The following is a 19652-nucleotide window of genomic DNA, read 5'->3' on the forward strand; positions in this document are numbered from 1 at the left end:
TACAATACTTCCATTATATTTAGGACAGTTGCCGAAACAGGATTATTTTCTCATGTGATTTGCCGTTTTCACTTCATTCTCACAGTCAGGTCTTAATGGTATTTATTGGTCATACTGGGCGCAAGCTGCATGAATATTGTCACAGTGAACCATGTGATCAATAAATACTGTGAGAATGAAGTGACAACGGCAGATAACATGAGAAAATAATCCTGTTTCAACAACTAGAAAGGAAGTATTGTGTACAGCCTTTGTGTTGGAATAATGGATAGATAGAAGAAATATATGAAAGAGAAAAGATTGAAATAACCTCTGTTGAAATAATTATCAGAGTAAAAGAGACGTTCAAAAAAACGATCAGAGACTGAACTGGAAAAGGAAAAAACAATAACCGTGAAGGGGAGCGCTATAAAGATGCGTAAGGAATGGGGGTAAAGTGGAGAAAATAAGAGGAGGTAATGAAAGGGAGGGAAGAGTCAGGAGATACTTTTATTGGGGCAAATTTGATCGGATACGACGCTTTAACGCACAAACCAAATACACGCGATGGGAGTGGTAAGATGGCAGCCAGATGGCTTCACTGGTCTCTATGGAGCACTTGCATGTGATGTCACAGCCGATCCAGATTGTGACAGACGCCATCTTGTCAGTCAAACGCCATATTTCCGCCTTCTACTTCTATTTCTGGTTCTACTTCTACCTTTTCTTCTGGAAAACCCTACTATATTCTACTACAACGGCTGCGGCTACAAGCTCTCCCTACCTGTGCACAATTTTTGTTTTTTGTGTGTATTTTTGCGTGTTGTTCGTCTGTACCGGACTTCAATATCCACTATAACCGTATAGACTTACTGGACATTGGTTTCCAGGAGAAAATGACGGTTTGTAGCGATTTCCATCGCATGCACAATATTCCGGACGAGATAGCGAGACGAGCGGGGTCTCCGTGGATTGTTATCGGAAGCAAAGCGAAGGAGGTGGCGCCGGGAGACGAAGCAAAAGCGAGGCTGCAGAGCCGGCCTGTTGACTAAGCTCAGAAAACAGCCACTCAAATCTCCACTACTAAGCCTCTATCTCTCCAACGCCAGGTAAACAAGACGGACGATTTGGAATTACAGCTGGAATTACCTTATTCTATTCTATAATCGGCTGGTCAGTGCTATACTCAATACTTAAGTGACTTACCCATCCAGTGAGGATTATTTTCTTGTTTACAAGATGCCACATCCGAGTCGCTGACACATCCTGAATTTCTGTAAAGATAACTGTCCAGAGATTTATAAGCATGCAGTGCTTCACCACTGAACAGCGAGGGAAAGTTAATGAGGTAATTATACATGTCCGGGTATTCCACCTCTGGCAGTTCCATATCCACTGACACGGTTGTGAAAACTACGTCCGGTAAGCCATAAGGGTCACAAATCTGTAGATCGTTTATTTTAGACATATATCTAGTTATCTGTTCATTAGAAAAATGAGCCGTGTAGTCCGTCGGTTGAAATTGATCCATTCTGTACACGAGTGCAGCAGTATTCAGCGGTGTTTTTTACCGACAAGATGGCGGCTGTGTACTTTCCGGTCATGTGACTGCAAGATCTCTATAGCAGGGAATGGGCTCTGAGCTCTCCAGACTTTCTATAGAGCTGTGTGCTAGTTCACATTATTGCTCCCTCTGCTGTGTAAACAATACAATTACAGCCAGGAAAAATTAAGAAATTATGCAGCATGATAATCGCAATTCATTTTTATATTTCATCAATTTGACTCGTCATCGAGAGGAATCAGCTGAGGTGGCTCGGGCATCTTTTTCGGATGCCTCCTGGACGCCTCCCTGGGGAGGTGTTCTAGGCATGTCCCCCTGGGAGGAGGCCCCGGGGAAGACCCAGGACACGCTGGAGGGACTGTGTCTCTCGGCTGGCCTGTGAATGCCTCGGTGTTCTTCCCAAGGAGCTGGCCGAGGTGTCTGGGGAAAGGGAAGTTTGGGCTTCCATGCTCAGATTGCTGCCTCCGCGACCCGGCCCCGGATAAAGCGGAACGAGACGAGACTCGTCATAAATTTGTATCGTGATGGATCGTCGCACGATATATTGTTACATGCCTAACCACAACAGAATAGTCAGGAAAAACTAAAGTTACGAAACTGAAGTTTTATTTTTTTTCCAAGTTGAAATTTCCCAAAATATTCCATCCAAAATGAAAATGGGATCAGTTCCTAAGTATAAATTCTTTCATAAACTGAACACCAGGTCATTCTACAAATTCACATTTGGCCTGGCTTATTAACGCGTTTAAATAATTGAGAAAACATGAGTACATTTTCCACGTACATGTTGGAGCAGACTGAGAAAGGAATTTTAAGACCGATATCGAATTTAAAAAAATCATATGATGATTTGATGATATCAGCCGATTATTATTATCAGAGACTCAGATTGTTTTGCAGGTCAAGGGGCCCACAGGGCCCCTCCTGGGAAAAAACAGGGGCCCATTTCTACAATGGGGGGCCCAGTGATTATCCTTCAGTTGAAGCGAACCTAGTGAGCGAAGCAAGCCCAATGAACAGCTGGGGCAGCCCAGGGGCTGTTTTTTTTCTTCTCAATTCTGTTTTTTTTTTTTTGGTATTAGAAGCCATATGAAGCAATGTAGATGACAAAAATCAGTGCTTCAACCAAATATACTGAGATATTGTTTAATCCGTGGCAATATTTTGGAATTCAACCACAGGTCACTATACATCACATCTATATTATCTCCTCCTTGTAAATTATAATTTATTTTATTAACTTGTTTTCAGTTTGGTGTAGGGCTATAGTAGTCGTAGTCACCAGTGGTAGTGGTAGTAGTAGTTGCTGTTGTAGTAGTTGATGTTGCAGTAGTTGTTGTAAATCTAGTATGACTAATTACCTTGGATATCAGGGGCATCAGTTTTTTCAGGTGAATGTACTCTCTTTCTGCCGAAGAATGACAAAATAGATATATTTTTCTTTTTTTTCTTATCCATGTTTTTTTGTCTCTTTGGAATATTCGTACATAGACCGTAAGACGCCACCTAGCGAAAGACTTGGATCAGGTTTTACTTGCTTGGGACGTTACAAATGGGGCGGCGTAAATACACGAACGGGTCCAACGTATATTCAATATGGCGGCAGTCAAAACAAATTCATCCAATGCTGAAATCTGTTGAATATCCAGATAATTATGTTGGAAGTTGCATATTTGTGCAAGATTTTCGATATTGAGACCATGAAGTCAAGTAATATCAGTCCCCCCAGGATTCCGCGGGCCTTTTTTTGTGATTGTTGCGGGCTAAAATGTCTGATGTTGCGGGGGGGGTTTCCAAAAAATTGCGATGAAAGTTGCGGTGTTTTTTAGGTTTTTGTTGCGATTACCTTTCGGGAGGAAGTGAAAGTTGCGAGAAATTGTTGCGATTTTCTCTTTTTGTGATTAAAATTGAGTGATATGTTAAATATTAAGTTATTACTGAAAAACTATTGATTAAAAGAACAAAGACACTGAGAAATGGTCCTATAAACAACTTTACCAATATAAAAGATTAGCAGGACTACGAAAATGCAGAAAAATAGGCTTTACTTATCCAAATGCACCTGTTGGTTCAAAAGTTAAAGTGCAGAGAACCTCACAGCACAACATGAAGTTACCATAATATAAATGCCTCAGCTTTCATGCAAGAAAAAAACCTATTAATACTAGTACTGTGTGCAGGCAGTCTCTCCTGAAGACTAAATTAAACAATAATTATAAACTAATAAAATAAATGGCTCAGGCTTCATAGAAGGAAAAAACAATTAACAGAATCTCACAGTATGATGCTGAAGCTGCCTAAACAATGGAAAATAAAATACCATTTTGGCAAAAATGTTGGCATCCATTAATTTCTTGTATTAAGTAAAAAAATGATGTAAAGTGCACACAGTCCTTCACTGTAAACATAACACATTTTCAGTAACAGAATTTAAGCCTACATAAACACTGACTCGCACATGCTGCTTCTCTTGAACGGAAACAGGGAAGTAAGCAGTGTTGCCAGATACTGCTGACGTTTTCCAGCCCAAAATATGTTCAAAACCCTCCAAAATGCACTTGAAACCGCCCAATCTGGCAACACTGGAAGTAAGGCGGAAGGTAGTTTGTCGACGTCACCTCAAGACGACGCCAACGATTGGTCAAATTTGCGGGAAAGTTGCGGTGATTGGATATAACTGCAGCACCGCCCTGAATTCACGGGGATTGGTTGAATTTGCGTTGAAGTTGCAAATCACATCACCACGAAATCCTGGAGGGTCTGTAATATGCCACGAAACGTTCCAAATAGGGTATAAAATGCACGCGTCCATATTGGCCCCTGCCCCTCTCGACAATGCGTTCATTATTTGAAATAGTGCGTCTTAGACGCGGGCGCGCCAACAATCTGAGTCTATGTATTATTAATTTATATTTTGCCAGAAAAACACAACGTAAGCAAATATTTTCCCTCACCTTTTATGTGTAAGTATTTGAATCCTCATCAAGATGACACGACACAGTACAGTTTAAAAATAAAATTTTATTGTCATAAATAGTACTTTGAATAAAAAGTACAACAAAATATGGGCTACTCTGTCGGGGTCAGCCGATTGTTGTGATTCGTGGTACCAACAGTGGCGGTGTTGTGTGCTCTCTGATGGACAAAATACACACCATCACTCATAACCTGGTCGAAGGCTCCATGTTCCTTCTCTCTCTCTCTCAAACTCTTATCTACAGTGAGCTCATGTTGGCCGATATCAGCAGACCATTTTATTGGTCAGTTTTTAGTCCGTGTGTGTGTAGCACGCACACGTTTAATCAGACGTGTTCCTGTTCCTCAGATAAACGGCGGCGTTTCTGCTCCAAGCAAGTGGTTCTGACTGAAGCTCAGAAGCAGCTGGTGGTCTACAAACTGCCTCATGTCTTACGGTTACACCTCAAACGTTTCAGGTATGTGTACACACTGTTAGTATAAGCACGCTCTGGACATGCTGTTTGTTTAACGCGTGTGTTTTGCTCGCGGCTGTGGCCAGGTGGTCTGGTCGTAACCACAGGGAGAAGATCGGCGTCCACGTCGAGTTCGAGCAGGAGCTGAACATGGAGCCGTACTGCTGCAAAGACTCCGCCTCCAACACGTCACTCCGCCACCAACATTTCCTCTACCAGCTGTCTGCCGTCGTTATGCATCATGGGAAGGGCTTCGGCTCGGGCCATTACACCGCCTTCTGTTACAATACAGAGGGAGGTAGGAGACGGAGGATTTTTTTTTTTGTAATTATTATAGATTTTGAGTTGCCGTTGAAGTGATTAACAGGGTTGCCCGTAGACATTTTCATTTTGCGAGCCATAATTCCAGAAGTTTATTCTTCGTTATATCGAACAAAGAATGGAAAAATCTAGAGTTGTTTCTTTTATTTCAATTTCTAACTTCTGAAAAACCCCATTGTTAAAACGTTACTCTTTCAGCTTAGTACTCGAGCAAAACTCAAATAACCAGTCGAATAAGTCTTACATGTACAGTAATTTTTATATTTCATACAAATCACAGGTCGTTCCTGACTTGTCATATCGCAGCCGTGTAAAACGAGCGAGTCGTTCTTAACAAAATACGTGAGTCACCTTGGCTTTCTTTGCGCGTGGTTCATCCTCACGCCTTTCCGCTTCCTCAGCAGTATCTTTCGGAATTGTTTCATTATCACTTACGTCAGCATTTAGTTTAAAAAATTTTGCTAGACCAACTTGTTACTATCCATCGCGTTTGACACGACAACTGTCAAACGAACGAGTAATTCTTTCACCCCTCGAGGAAGTAATGAGATCATGCGATTTGATTGGTCGTCACTTGGCTTAATTTGACCATTAGGTTATGGGAAAACCACTCTCGATGGCCAAACTCGCCGACGGCATCGGAATTAGTATTTCCAGCAATATTTATTGATTTTTTTTTTTTTTTTGGTGAAAGATAACGATATACAGTTGAGTAAAAGGCACAAACTTTTTTTTTTTTCCTGTTTTAGGTCAGTTCGGATCCCCAATTAATCTGTAAAAATGTCAGAATAGTCAGAGAGAATTTTTCCGATAAATTTTTAATTACTTTCATTAAAGTCAGAAGTTTACATACACTACCGTTCAAAAGTTTGGGGTCACCCAGACAATTTTGTGTTTTCCATGAAAAGTCACACTTTTATTTCCCACCATAAGTTGTAAAATGAATAGAAAATATAGTCGAGACATTTTTCTGGCCATTTTGAGCATTTAATCGACCCCACAAATGTGATGCTCCAGAAACTCAATCTGCTCAAAGGAAGGTCAGTTTTATAGCTTCTCTAAAGAGCTCAACTGTTTTCAGCTGTGCTAACATGATTGTACAAGGGTTTTCTAATCATCCATTAGCCTTCTGAGGCAATGAGCAAACACATTGTACCATTAGAACACTGGAGTGAGAGTTGCTGGAAATGGGCCTCTATACACCTATGGAGATATTGCACCAAAAACCAGACATTTGCAGCTAGAATAGTCATTTACCACATTAGCAATGTATAGAGTGGATTTCTGATTAGTTTAAAGTGATCTTCATTGAAAAGAACAGTGCTTTTCTTTCAAAAATAAGGACATTGCAAAGTGACCCCAAACTTTTGAACGGTAGTGTACACCAAGTTGATGGTGACTTTAAACAGCTTGGAGCATTCCACATGACGGTGGTGATTTGGCATTAGAAGCTTCGGCTAATTGACATTTGAATTAGCTGGCGGCACACGGGTGGATGTATTTTAAAGTGCATATCACGGGTAAATTCAGGAGCGAGATCAATGTAATTCTCCTATTTTATATTAAACTTTGGTCACATATGTCACATTTTGCGTTTTGTGCAATTTTTTTTTTTACCTTGCGCAATACCAGAAAAATTCAGTTGAAATCGAGCCATTTGAGGCGAATTGGTCCGCCTCTGAAAAAACTTGGCATTTGGATTTCCCGGCAAACATTGATTTTCGTGATGTCAGCGCTGGTTTGTTTATGACAAAGCGACCTGGTGGTTTTCTGCAAATTTCTTCAACGTTATGGCATAATTATTAAAATGGTTAACAGATGTATCGTAGGAGGGTGTAGCAACACCAATCTTGATGGGATTAGTACTCATCGTTTCCCACATTGCGCTCAGGTGACAATTCCATATTTCAATGCAGAATCGCTAGCTGCTAAACTTGGTCTACACAGGCTGTGCACTGAAACCGTGCAAAGCTCGCGCAGCCTGCTGGCGCTTCCGCAGGTGACGTCACGAATCTGGCTCCAGACTCCCTTGGGATTTTTCCAGACGCGTTTTGTTATTTTATTTTATTTTTTTCTGCTGTAGACAGATGGCTTTGTGCAAAATTACCCTTCTGGATGAGTGTGTAAAGGGACATTCTTTCATACAAAAAAAAAACGAATTTGGTCCAGGATATGCACTTTAAGGCACACCTTCAAGCACGAGGGCCTCTTTGCATGACATCATGGGGAAATCAACCAAGACATCAGGAAAAGAATTGTGGATCTTCATAAGTCTGGTTCATGCTTGGGTACAATTTCCAGACGCCTGAAGCTCCCACATTCACGTGTTCAAACAACAATACACAAGTATAAACACCATAGGAGCCAGCGTTGCAGTCGAGTCACTGAACCTCGAGTCCGAATCCAGTCTCAAGTCCGCAGTGTTCAAGTCATTAAAAATTTGAGTCGAGGCCACTATTGATACGAGAAAAAGACTCGAACCGCACCATTTGACGGTGGCTGTTTTAGCGCCATTAAAGGAATAAACCGGAGTGAAATGCTTTTCAGGGCTATTTTCGCAGGATTGGGAGTGCATATGTTGAGTTGGTAGCACAATCACGTCAATCGGTTGTGTTTTGAGAAAGTTGTTTTTTTGTGATTTAAACCGAAAGCGCAAACACGGCAGTGCGAGGGGCATGTCATTTCGCCGATACAAAACGCTGTTTTTAAAACCATTGCCAAGGTCCAAACAGCATTACAGTTCAGTGGAAGTGAGTACAGGGTTCCTACACACAAACCCAAGTGTCCCTGGCTCTGTAAGTGCACGGACAGATCGTCTAGAAGACTGAATACAAAACATGTCCCTTCCCGAAAGTAGTTGTTCTCCAGACGCCATCTTCAGGGGACAGTCTGTAAAAGTCAAGTGCAGAGCTAAATCCTCTGGAAATGTACAATTTCGTAGCATTTTATGGAAACACAGTCTAGTGTTTAGTTCGAAATTAAAAGGAAACTGCATGCAACAACATATAATCCAAGCGGGTTGGAATTTTGAATGGGAGGTCATGTGATGCTACGAAATTGTACATTTCCAGAGGATTTAGCTCTGCACTCGGCACTCGACTTTTACAGACTGTCCCCTGAAGATGGCGTCTGGAGAACAACTACTTTCGGGAAGGGACACGTTTTGTATTCAGTCTTCTAGACGATCTGTCCGTGCACTTACAGAGCCAGGGACACTTGGGTTTGTGTGTAGGAACCCTGCACTCACTTCCACTGAACTGTAATGCTGTTTGGACCTTGGCAATGGTTTTAAAAACAGCGTTTTGTATCAGCGAAATGACATGCCCCTCGCACTGCCGTGTTAGCGCTTTCGGTTTAAATCACAAAAAAAACTAGCCTGGCAAGCCAGACTAAATGTGAATATTTAGTCTGGCCTTGATCCGTAGACATTTCCGACGGGTGTGGGAGGAACAAACCGCTGTCTTTCAAACTGTCTCTGTGCGTATAGGCCAACGCTCTGACCAATCAGCGCAACAGCGACTGTGACGTAGTCAGAGCGACAGAAAGCAGTGGGGGAGGCCTTGAAATAAATAATTTTTCAAAATGCGTATTAATTAATAAACAGGTTCTAGATATTAAGAAGTTTGGAGATAATGACCACAAGTTTGGAGTCTGTACCACATACACATTTTTTTCCAAGTGCTTTTCAAGGGTTTGCTTAAACTGTTTTTGAGAGTTTTTATTTAGTGGTGTTTGGTGAAATAATTTCCCTTAAATTTAAAATAACGGGAAAATAAGAAACAATCAAAAAGTAATGTTTCAAAGCTGGTTATTAATTCTTCGTACTGCACAAACTAGCCCCATCCTTTTGGCTACGAGCGGAGCCAGCTGGTAGATCAGACTTTTGCCATAGCCGGTCGGCAAAACAGCGAAAACGTCCTTCTTGAAAAGGAATGAGCGGAGAGCCTCTTCCTGCTCATGTTTCAACGAAAACTCCAAGTCTAATTCTTCTAAAACTGATTCCAAAGCGGAGTCAAACGCGCGCTGTTCACTAGCCGTAGCCATCTTTCCTGTTGTGCTTTCTCCAGCGTCGCGCAGCTTTGTCGTTACTCCTGCAAAAGCCCGCCCAAAGAATCCAAACAAAAACCTTGCGTTGTGATTGGCGGGCACGATTTGATGCCCGGGGTGTTTTTGTTTATATGGTGCGAGGCTAGACCCATTCGCTAGGCAAAAAATATTTTTTGTGGGTCTAGTTTACTAGGCTAAAAAAAAACAACTTTCTCAAAACACAACCGATTGACGTGATTGTGCTACCAACTCAACGTATGCACTCCCAATCATGCGAAAATAGCCCTGAAAAGCATTTCACTCCGGAGTATTCCTTTAACATCAGTTTGCTCCTGAACGTGACGTATGAACAGGTGAATGTGCATCTCTTTGTCAGGGAGGGTGAAGTATTCTGTCAGAGATGGTTGGGAGACGGATGTAAGTGCAGAAGGTGTGCTTATTAATACAAGTGAAGACGGTAACCAATCCAGAACGGCAGGCAAAATCGTAAAACAGGTCGAGTGAGGCACAAACAGGCTGTTGTAGACTCTGCAGAATCAAAGACGAGAAACAGGAAACCAAACAAGGAAATAAGGCTCGGTAATGTGTCAGCAACACAACTCAGTACTTCGCAAAGTAAGTGTGCTTTCACAGTTTTTATATCGGTGCGCTGATCGCGCCTTAATCCTGTGCAGGTTCGAGTTGTTTACGGCACATGCGAGAGTCCGCTTGGCGCATGCGCTGTCCGGAGCGCGCACCAAGGCACGCAGGTGTGACACTCTTGCATGAAATTAGTTGAAAAATTAATGTAGATATAAATAATATGCCAAATTATTATGGCATGTTACAAAAAATAAAGAAAAAATCAGAGTCCTAATGCAGTTAATGCACGAGTGTATGAGCACGCAGCCATCATACCACTCAGGAAGGAGACAGCTTCTGTGTCCCAGAGATGGGTCACAGAACAGCCGTGAAAGACCTTGTAAAGATGCTGGCTGAAACCGGTAAGAGAGCATCATTATCCACAGTAAAACGAGTTCTATACTAACAGGAGCTGAAAGGCCAGTCAATGAGGAGAAAGCCACTGCTCCAAACCAATCATAAAAAAGCCAGATTACAGTTTGCCGCTGCACACGGAGACAAAGATCTTAGTTTTTGGAGGTGCGTCCTGTGGTCCGATGAAATAAAAATTGAACCATTTGGTCATAACCATCGTTATGTTTGGAGGAGAAAGGGAGAAGCTTGCAAGCCTCAGAACACCATCCCAACCATGACGTATGGCAGTGGCAGCATCATGTTGTGGGGCTGTTTTGCTGTAGGAGGAAAGAAAATGATGCGGATGTATTGAAGCAACATCTCAAGACATCAGCCAAAAAGTTAAAGCTTGAGCGTGGATGGGTCTTCTAAATGGACAATGACCCCAAGCATACCTCTAAGGTGGTGTTTACATTAGACCGTATCCGTATCGTTTTCGTTGCAGATGCACTGTCCGTGCACATTAAAACGCCGGGAAACGACTCCACAGGCGGAACAGTTTGAATCCGCCAGGGCCCACGTATTCAACCCAGTACGTATCTGATCCGGTGCTGTGTAAACATTGAGGAACGAGGACACGCAGTGCTGAGCTCTAGCTGACGTCGTCATTGGACAACGTCACTGTGACATCCACCTTCCTGATTCGCTGGCGTTGGTCATGCCACGTTGGTCATGTGAATGAGCAATACAGGAAGTGTGTTGAGGAAGTCATTAAGTGAATGAGCAATACAGGAAGTGTGTTGGTTACCGTAGCACTAAATAGTCTTGTTGTAATCGCAAAAAACGGCCGTTCTGCGAGGTGAAGAGTGTACCGAACACTGTTATGCCGCTTTTCCACTACAAACGCGGCTGAGTCGGGCTGAGTGGGGCTGTTGGAGTTGCATTTCGACTACAACCGCGCTGAACCGTGCTGGCTGGAAGTGGGTGGACACATTGGGTGGAGTTAGCGAAAGTGGGTGGACGTCACGTGATGTCGTTAAGCAGCGCAAACAGTGACATCAGTGATCTTTTAAGCGGTAGTCTCACAGCCCGGATAGTAAACAATAAACATGGAGGACATGGAGTCGTTAGTGTTGCTGGTCTTGGTGCTGTGGCTTGTTGTCACCGACAACGCCAACAGATACTGGCAAGAGCGTATAGATGAGGCGAGGCACATAAGGCTTCAGAAATTCTCGTAATTCGTAATTCTTCTTCCGGGTTTACGGTGTTTACAGACCCCAGCGCGCTCGCGGGACGTGTGTGGGCATGTGAGGACACTCCTCCTCACCAATCAGTGCACAGGGGAGTGTCTGCTCACGCCCCCAGCCTCACTCGGCTCGGTTTGGCTCGCTTCAGCCCCACTCCAAAACCGTGCGAGTTTTAGGGTCTAAGCAGGGCTGAAGCGAGCCGAGTCGTGCTGGTTTTTGGTAGTCGAAACGTGAGCCGTGTCGGGCTGAAGTGAGCTGAAAAAGGGTAGTGGAATAGGGCCATTAGATCCTTCTAGCATAAACACGAAGGCCATACACGGTGTAAAAAAGGCGTCATTGTAGTACCAGTACCGCCGATAACAGACTGGCATACTTCATTTTTTACAACGACATCCTTCCACTTGCAAGTGGTGAGTGACTTGCGCATGCCCGATATGCACTGGGATCATGTGACGTGCCGTCTAATTAGTCATGTGATTAGCGTATCCGTGTATTGGCGTTGCTGTGTGCACGGGGAACGGTTTTGTTGCGGGCACAGAAATTGTGTGTACGCGAATCGTTTTAAAACCGTTAATCTGATGATCCGCTGATTCGAAATAATGTAAACAGGGCCTAAATGAGTTGCAAAGTGGCTTCAGGACAAAAAAGTGAAGGTATTGGCGTGGCCATCACAAAGCCCTGACCTCAATCCTAAAGAAAATTTATGAGTGGCACTGAAAAGGCGTGTGCGAGCATAAGAAGGCCCACAAATTTGACTCAACTCCAGCAGGTCTGTCAGGAGGAACAGGCCAAAATTCCACTAAGATATTGTGAGAAACGTGTGGAAGGCGACCCAAAACACTTGATCCAAGTTCAACGGCAATTCTACCCAAGTGTATGTAAACTTTGATGAAAATAATTTAAAAATTCTCTGATTATTCTGACATTTTACAAATTTAAAAAAAAAACCTTGGGGATCCTAACTGACCTAAAACAGGAAACGTTTCCTCAATTTTACTGTCAGACACGGAGGAGAAAAAAAAAAAAAAGTGTCTTTTTCTCGACTGTATAGAAAAACTAACGGATGTTTTGTTTTTTTTACGCATCAAGTTGACAATCGTTTATTTTCTGGCCGCATTTCCATTCTAATCTGCATCAAATACACAGGAATCCTGAATTAAATAACCTTTTTTTAGCCTTAAATTGTCCTTATTGGAAAATTGAAGGTTAAAAAGATGCCAATAACCTGAAATATGCTTCTTCTTTTCTTTCTGTAGGATTTTGGGTGCACTGTAATGACTCCAAGCTAAGTGTGTGCGCAGTGGAGGAGGTGTGCAAGGCTCAGGCCTACATCCTGTTCTACACCCAGAGAAATTCTCAGGGAAAAGGCAAAGCCAGCGACCTCTGACCCCGACTTAGCAACCAGAGACGTGTTGTGTTGTACATTCATGTCAGTATGGGTTAAAGCCAGTCTGTGTGTATATCTGTGACACTGCATGAGCGTGACTCACACTCATGCCTTACACAGACTCCTGGCAGTAGGCACTCGTGTGTGTGTGAGAGAGAGAGAGAAATATCAGTCCTAGCCAGAAGCATTAGTGCAGCTTGGAGCCCTACATGAGAAGGGAGGGTTTTATCATTTTATCTCGCAGTGTGGAAGATTTACTTGCCCACAAACCAAAGTAGAAAAAAAACCCACAAACTGAATGTTAACTGTTCCCTGATTTACTCTCCAGTGGGACAGATGACATGACTGTGATGTCATGATTACAGAGTGTGTGTGAGGGAGAGAGGGGCCAGGTTCCTTTACATCCACTCAAAGTGCCCTGCCATTTTTTGATCAGTTTATTAAGGCTCTTCTAGTGTTACCAGCTCCATTAGGAACGTGATTCGAACAATTCAGTTTTTTTGTTTTTCCTATCTGTTTTTCGACTTTCCAGAATGTACTTTTTATATGCTGAGAATTTGGTTAAAACCAGATTTCTTTTTTATTTTTGTAAAAAAGAAAGTAATTAGAAAAAAAAAATTCTCACCAGCGAACACGACGTATATGCTGTATGTACAGTGTGTGTGCGAGAGAGAGAATGTTGTTAGCTGATCGGACTTGTTCTGTGGCTGTGTTGTGGTTAGCACGTTCTATGTGTAAGGGTGGGTGGGTGTGTGTGAGAGAGAGAGAGAACTGAGGTAATCTCGTCCTGAGTTCACACACTTGCGTCTGCCTCTTTCCAGTTGGTTCCAGTTCGAGTTGCTCCGCCCTTCAGCAGGTATAGGTGCAAAACTATGCAAATTGTTACCTCAATTTATAGAGAAATTTACCTCAATAAAATGAGACTATTTTTGCATTTTTTTAAAAATATCACCATTGTCGTACGTGTCTGATTCAGACTTGAACAGATTTAAGCATTATTTTATTGTATTGTGATTTTTTTTGTTGTTCTTGTTTGTTTTTAATTCCTCTTCAGTAGTGACATTACAGTGGCACCTGTCAAGGGGTGGGATATATTAGGCACTAAGTTCTTGAAGTCGATGTGTTGGAAGCAGGAAAAATGGGCAAGCGTAAGCATAATGCTGGTTAAAACAAAAGGTTTCAGCATTAAAGGAGAACGGAAGTCATTTTTAAACTTGCTTCGTTTCTTGATTAACGTGTTATTCAGTTTCGTTTTCGGATTTAGTAACTTTATATCGTGACTCATATCGGCAACTAATCACAATTAAATATTATACTTATCGGCCTATTCGGTTTTTAGCCGTGTTGAATTTAGTTCGTTTGGTCCACGGTAGGCGTCGCGATCTTTGAGACTTCGAAACGTGAAGTGTCAGTCAGGTGTCAGTGCTGCCGTTTTGAAAACTGTTTTCCAAATGAAATATTGCACAAAAACGAGTTTAAATGACGATTACTGCCTGCTTTTTTCAAACTTTCCTGATTGCTATCAAAACGTCCGGCTTGATTACATCAGCATTCGAAAGAGGGTGCACGCGTCTTTTGACAACGTTGGCAGATGTTGGTCACTTTTTGACTTCCGCTGTCTCGCACAGGTCTCGACGAATCTCGTTTACAGCCATTGCTTTGACAGAGCACATTTCAAACACTCAACTTGCTATAGCAGTGACAAAATAGCGATCAAAAATGCATTTCTATATTTAATAAAATGAGAAATAGAAGTTTGGTTTTTGTTTGTTTGTTTTTTTTAATTGCCTTCAGTTCCCCTTTAACTTTTTCAGCAGTTTGTGCTACAGTAGCTCTGCTGTGGGATTGGACCATATGGGCCAGCCTTTGTGCCCCATGTAAATCAATGAGCCTTCAAACACCCTGTCGCTGGTTCACCGGTTGTCCTTCCTTGGACCACTTTTGGTCGGTACTAACCCCTGTATACCAGGAACCCCCCCCACAAGGTGTGCCGTTTTGGAGATGTTCAGACCCGGACATCTCACCATCACAATTTGGCCCTTGTCAGAGTCGCTCAGATCCTTACGCTTGCCCATTTTTCCTGCTTCCAACACATCAACTTCAAGAACTGACTGTTCTCGTCTCTTGCTGCCTAATATATCCCACCCCTTGACAGGTGCCACTGTAATGAGATAATCAGTGTTGTGGCTGATTAGTGTATCTTTGTGTCAGGGTCATCATGGATCTGGAACCTTAGCCAGGAACACACCCCGAGTTGGACATCAGTTAGTCACAGGGCATCATACACACGTTCACATCTATGGTCAATTCAGTGGAGTCTTTTGTTCTTGGAAGTTTTTTGGGAGATGGAGAAAATGCACAGAAACTCCAAATAGACAGTAGGGCCTGGAGCTGTGAGGCATCAACACTATCCACACGATGACATTCTAGTCCTCTATAATAAAGTGAACAAATGAAGTAATAATAATAATAATAATGGCATGTAACCACTTTGGTTACAAAAGAGGTAGGAAGAGATGAACAAATTCATATCAGCACAATGATGCATGAAGGTTATTCTCCAATGTACACTACCGTTCAGAAGTTTGGGGTCACTTTGAAATGTCCTTATTTTTGAAAGAAAAGCACTGTTCTTTTCAATGAAGATCACTTTAAACTAATCAGAAATCCACTCTATACATTGCTAATGTGGTAAATGACTATTCTAGCTGCAAATGTCTGGTTTTTGGTGCAATATCTCCATAGGTGTATAGAGGCCCATTTCCAGCAACTCTCACTCCAGTGTTCTAATGGTACAATGTGTTTGCTCATTGCCTCAGAAGGCTAATGGATGATTAGAAAACCCTTGTACAATCATGTTAGCACAGCTGAAAACAGTTGAGCTCTTTAGAGAAGCTATAAAACTGACCTTCCTTTGAGCAGATTGAGTTTCTGGAGCATCACATTTGTGGGGTCGATTAAATGCTCAAAATGGCCAGAAAAATGTCTCGACTATATTTTCTATTCGTTTTACAACTTATGGTGGGAAATAAAAGTGTGACTTTTCATGGAAAACACAAAATTGTCTGGGTGACCCCAAACTTTTGAACGGTAGTGTAATTGTGCAAAAAAGATCAACACCATTATAAGTCACTTCAAAGAACAGCGCACTGTATTACAAAAGAAATACAAACACTAAAGTTGCCGTTGTCAGTTTATGATTATTAGATTGTAGAGGCAACTCAAAGAAAATGACAAGCAGAGCCAATAACCACTATTTGTGTCTGGACATATTGATATTTATTATATTTTACAACAAACAAGGAGAAAATGTACCAAATTAAAGTGACACAGGTTCTCCAGGTTCTACACCGTGCAAGTTAAATGTCTCAGTAGGAAACTGGGCTTGTGTTTCAATCACTCATCCATGGGACTTCACAGGAGACCACCCCAACCTTTTGATCCACTTCTCCAAAACAGAGTCCCTTTGTGTGGAACTAACATCTACACTACTATATGGCCAAAACTCCGTATATGTGAACACCTGACCACGACGTGACACCCCCATATGTGCTTTTTGGAACACTCATTCCAAAGGCATGGCACTGATACGGAGTTGGTCCCCCATTTGCTATTATAGTAAGCGCCACTCCTATGGGAAGGCTTTCCACTAGATTTTGGGCATGTGGCTGTATGGATTGTAATCATTCAGCGACGAGAGCATTAGTAAGGTCAGGTGCTGATGCCGGTGGTGTAGTGGTTAGCACTGTCGCCTCACAGCAAGAAGGTCCAGGTTCGAGTCCCGTGGCCGCCGAGGGCCTTTCTGTGTAGAGTTTGCATGTTCTCCCCGTGTCCGCGTGGGTTTCCTCCGGGTGCTCCGGTTTCCCCCACAGTCCAAAGACATGCAGGTTAGGTTAACTGGTGACTCTAAATTGACCGTAGGTGTGAATGTGAGTGTGAATGGTTGTCTGTGTCTATGTGTCAGCCCTGCGATGACCTGGCGACTTGTCCAGGGTGTACCCCGCCTTTCACCCGTAGTCAGCTGGGATAGGCTCCAGCTCGCCTGCGACCCTGTAGAACAGGATAAAGCGGCTAGAGATGATGAGATGAGGTGCTGATGCCTGGGGTTGAGGTCAAGTTCCTTGGCAAACCATGTCTTCATGGAGCATGGTTTGTTCACAAGGGCACTGTGATGCTAGAAGAGATTTGGGCCTGTTAGTTCTATCCATCTCATTATCTGTAGCCGCTTTATCCTGTTCTACGCCCTGGACAAGTCGCCAGGTCATCACAGGGCTGACACATAGACACAGACAACCATTCACACTCTCATTCACACCTACGGTCAATTTAGAGTCACCAGTTAACCTAACCTGCATGTCTTTGGACTGTGGGGGAAACCGGAGCACCCGGAGGAAACCCACACGGACACGGGGAGAACATGCAAACTCCGCACAGAAAGGCCCTCGTCGGCCACTGGGCTCGAACCCAGGACCTTCCTGTGAGTCGACAGTGCTAACCACTACACCACCGTGCCCCCCGTGTTAGTTCTAGTGAAGGGGAAACTAAAACTACAGCACACGAAGACATTCTGAACAAATTCTGGCAAAATTTGAGGAAGACCATGCACAGGGGAGTCATGATCAGGCATCCACAAACTTTTGGCCATAGAGGGCATTTATTCCACCCAATATCTACTTCTTAATGCCCTAACTTGTGTTTACATTGATAGGGAAATAAGGGTCATTTTTAAACAGGAGATCTATAAATGGAAAGATCTTGCATCTCCAGCTACAAGTAAAAATCAAACTTTTGGTGAGGCATTCGTAGGCTGGTGTGATCTAAAATGAGAACATTTTTAGGTTGATACTCATGGAAACCAACAGCAAACAAATAGTTTGACTGATGACGAATTGGTCAACTCCACCAGATGGTGTGGAAAGGAAAAATTGTCAACACGCACCTCTAGTAAATCAATAAAGGTATTTAAGTGACTTAGAAAAATCAATGTCAGCCATTTCAAAGACAGCATACAAGCACCTTATGTTTGTCGCAGAATGCACAGCTTGACTTTTTTTGTTTTGCGATTATCATGCTATATGAAGTTGAACAGCTGGACTTTTTCCCTCATACACTTAATTATTCCTAGGCACTGAGAAGAAACGGATAAAAGCAGCACGCAGATTCGCTCATGCCTGATCCACGAAATCAATCAAAACAAGCCCTTTATCAAGTGAATCAGATAACTTTGGATTAAAAAAAAAAAAAATTGATATACATGTTTACAAGATTGCCAGGACCTGAACTGAGAGCTGTTTACTGTATTTCCTTTCACCTTATTCAGGTAAAAAGACAGAACCAGACCGGGCCTTGGTTCCTCAAAACTCTCTACCCTTAAGGGGAGGGGAGGGGGGACCCCAAAACGTGTAACAGAGACAAGCCTGTAGGTTATGCGTTGGACACTTTAAAAAAAAAAAAAACAATCTAGCATTGCACATTTATTAATTTTTATCTAAAGTCATTTACAACTGAAACAGGACACAGCCCACATATACAGTACAGCAGCCCTGACCAATTCAAGGTCCTGGGATTTGACACCCTTTCATTCATTAGCTCAGAATATTAATTAATGCATTAAAAAAAAAAAAAACACACACACCACATCATCCAGTTTTTACAATCTAATCTCAACTGACAGCATCTGCAGTGTATTGTATAATATGATTACTATAAATAAAAGAAATGAAGGGAAAAAAGGTTATTCAAAACTCACTCGCAGCAGAAGCTTAAAGCTAGACAGCCTTTCAAGTCCATAAAATCGGTGAAATGTAGTTCCTTCTGAAATTCAGTCATTTTGATATGTTTATTTCTGTAATATCTCACAAAATATCAGGCCATTCTGTGGCTGGGAAGTTATTTAATTTGAGGGGATTAAAGCAAACAATGTGCATGAAATCACTCGCTCTGCGCAGTCAAGCAGACGCAGGAAGTCCGTGTTTGTGCGCGCGCGCATGCGCAGATTTACCTTTGACCGTGCACGGACAGTGACATCATTCTGTCGCTAAACAAACAGCTGATCACACCGAGGTGCTCGCTGAGCGCCGATATTTATTAGGTTTGGTCCTGCGTTTCCTTTCCTTCGTATATAACATAACGTCTTTTCTTCTTGCTTTCCGTTACTGTAGTCGGTCTTTCACGTTTCATTCGCACGCTCACGTCCTCCATTTTTCTGTCCGGTTTCAAATTTGTATCCCCTGATGCCTTGTGCGAACGGGGAAAGCCCACCACGTGATGCGATGCATGATGTAGCATGTTGAATTGGGTCATGGTGAAGCAGGAAAAAATAGCGGAGAATTTAGGGCCACATGGCCTTAAATTAATTAATTATTCTATTTAAAAAAAAACTAATACAATTGGAAGTCTGATTCGAATTTAGTAGGTTTCGGTCCACTAAACAAAAATAATTGGGTGTCGGGGAAAGTTCTTTTCATGACCTATACTTGAAAAATCTGAAAGGCAGTCTAGCTTTAAATCAGAAATAAACATGGTAGGACATGCTGCTAGAGGAAAATAATCAGCGACAGAGTGACATGAAGTGGCTAAATACATCCGTTCATATACAGTACACTGCATATCAGAATGCTGACTATAAACAGTTATTCCCTCGCGAGGCTCTCCGTTTTCTCTCTTAGAAGTAAAAAATATAGCTTGTGATGTTCCAAAGAAAACTTTCCTGTGGCAGAAAA

The 19652-nt window shown here is 42.4% G+C and overlaps 1 protein-coding gene across 1 annotated transcript in view; it reads left to right on the forward strand.

Annotated features, from left to right (window-relative positions):
• usp44 (ubiquitin specific peptidase 44) overlaps positions 1–13878 on the forward strand; it is a 35133-nt gene extending 21255 nt beyond the window's left edge. The window contains exons 6-8 of the mRNA XM_060902951.1: positions 4869–4977; positions 5061–5272; positions 12800–13878. Of these exons, the coding sequence (XP_060758934.1) occupies positions 4869–4977; positions 5061–5272; positions 12800–12930 (452 nt within the window). The 3' untranslated portion in view covers positions 12931–13878. The remainder of the gene's footprint in view (positions 1–4868; positions 4978–5060; positions 5273–12799) is intronic.
• The last annotated feature ends 5774 nt before the right edge of the window (positions 13879–19652 follow it).

This window comes from Neoarius graeffei, chromosome 21 (genome assembly GCF_027579695.1).
Source record: "Neoarius graeffei isolate fNeoGra1 chromosome 21, fNeoGra1.pri, whole genome shotgun sequence".
In the NCBI taxonomy this organism is placed as follows: domain Eukaryota; kingdom Metazoa; phylum Chordata; class Actinopteri; order Siluriformes; family Ariidae; genus Neoarius; species Neoarius graeffei.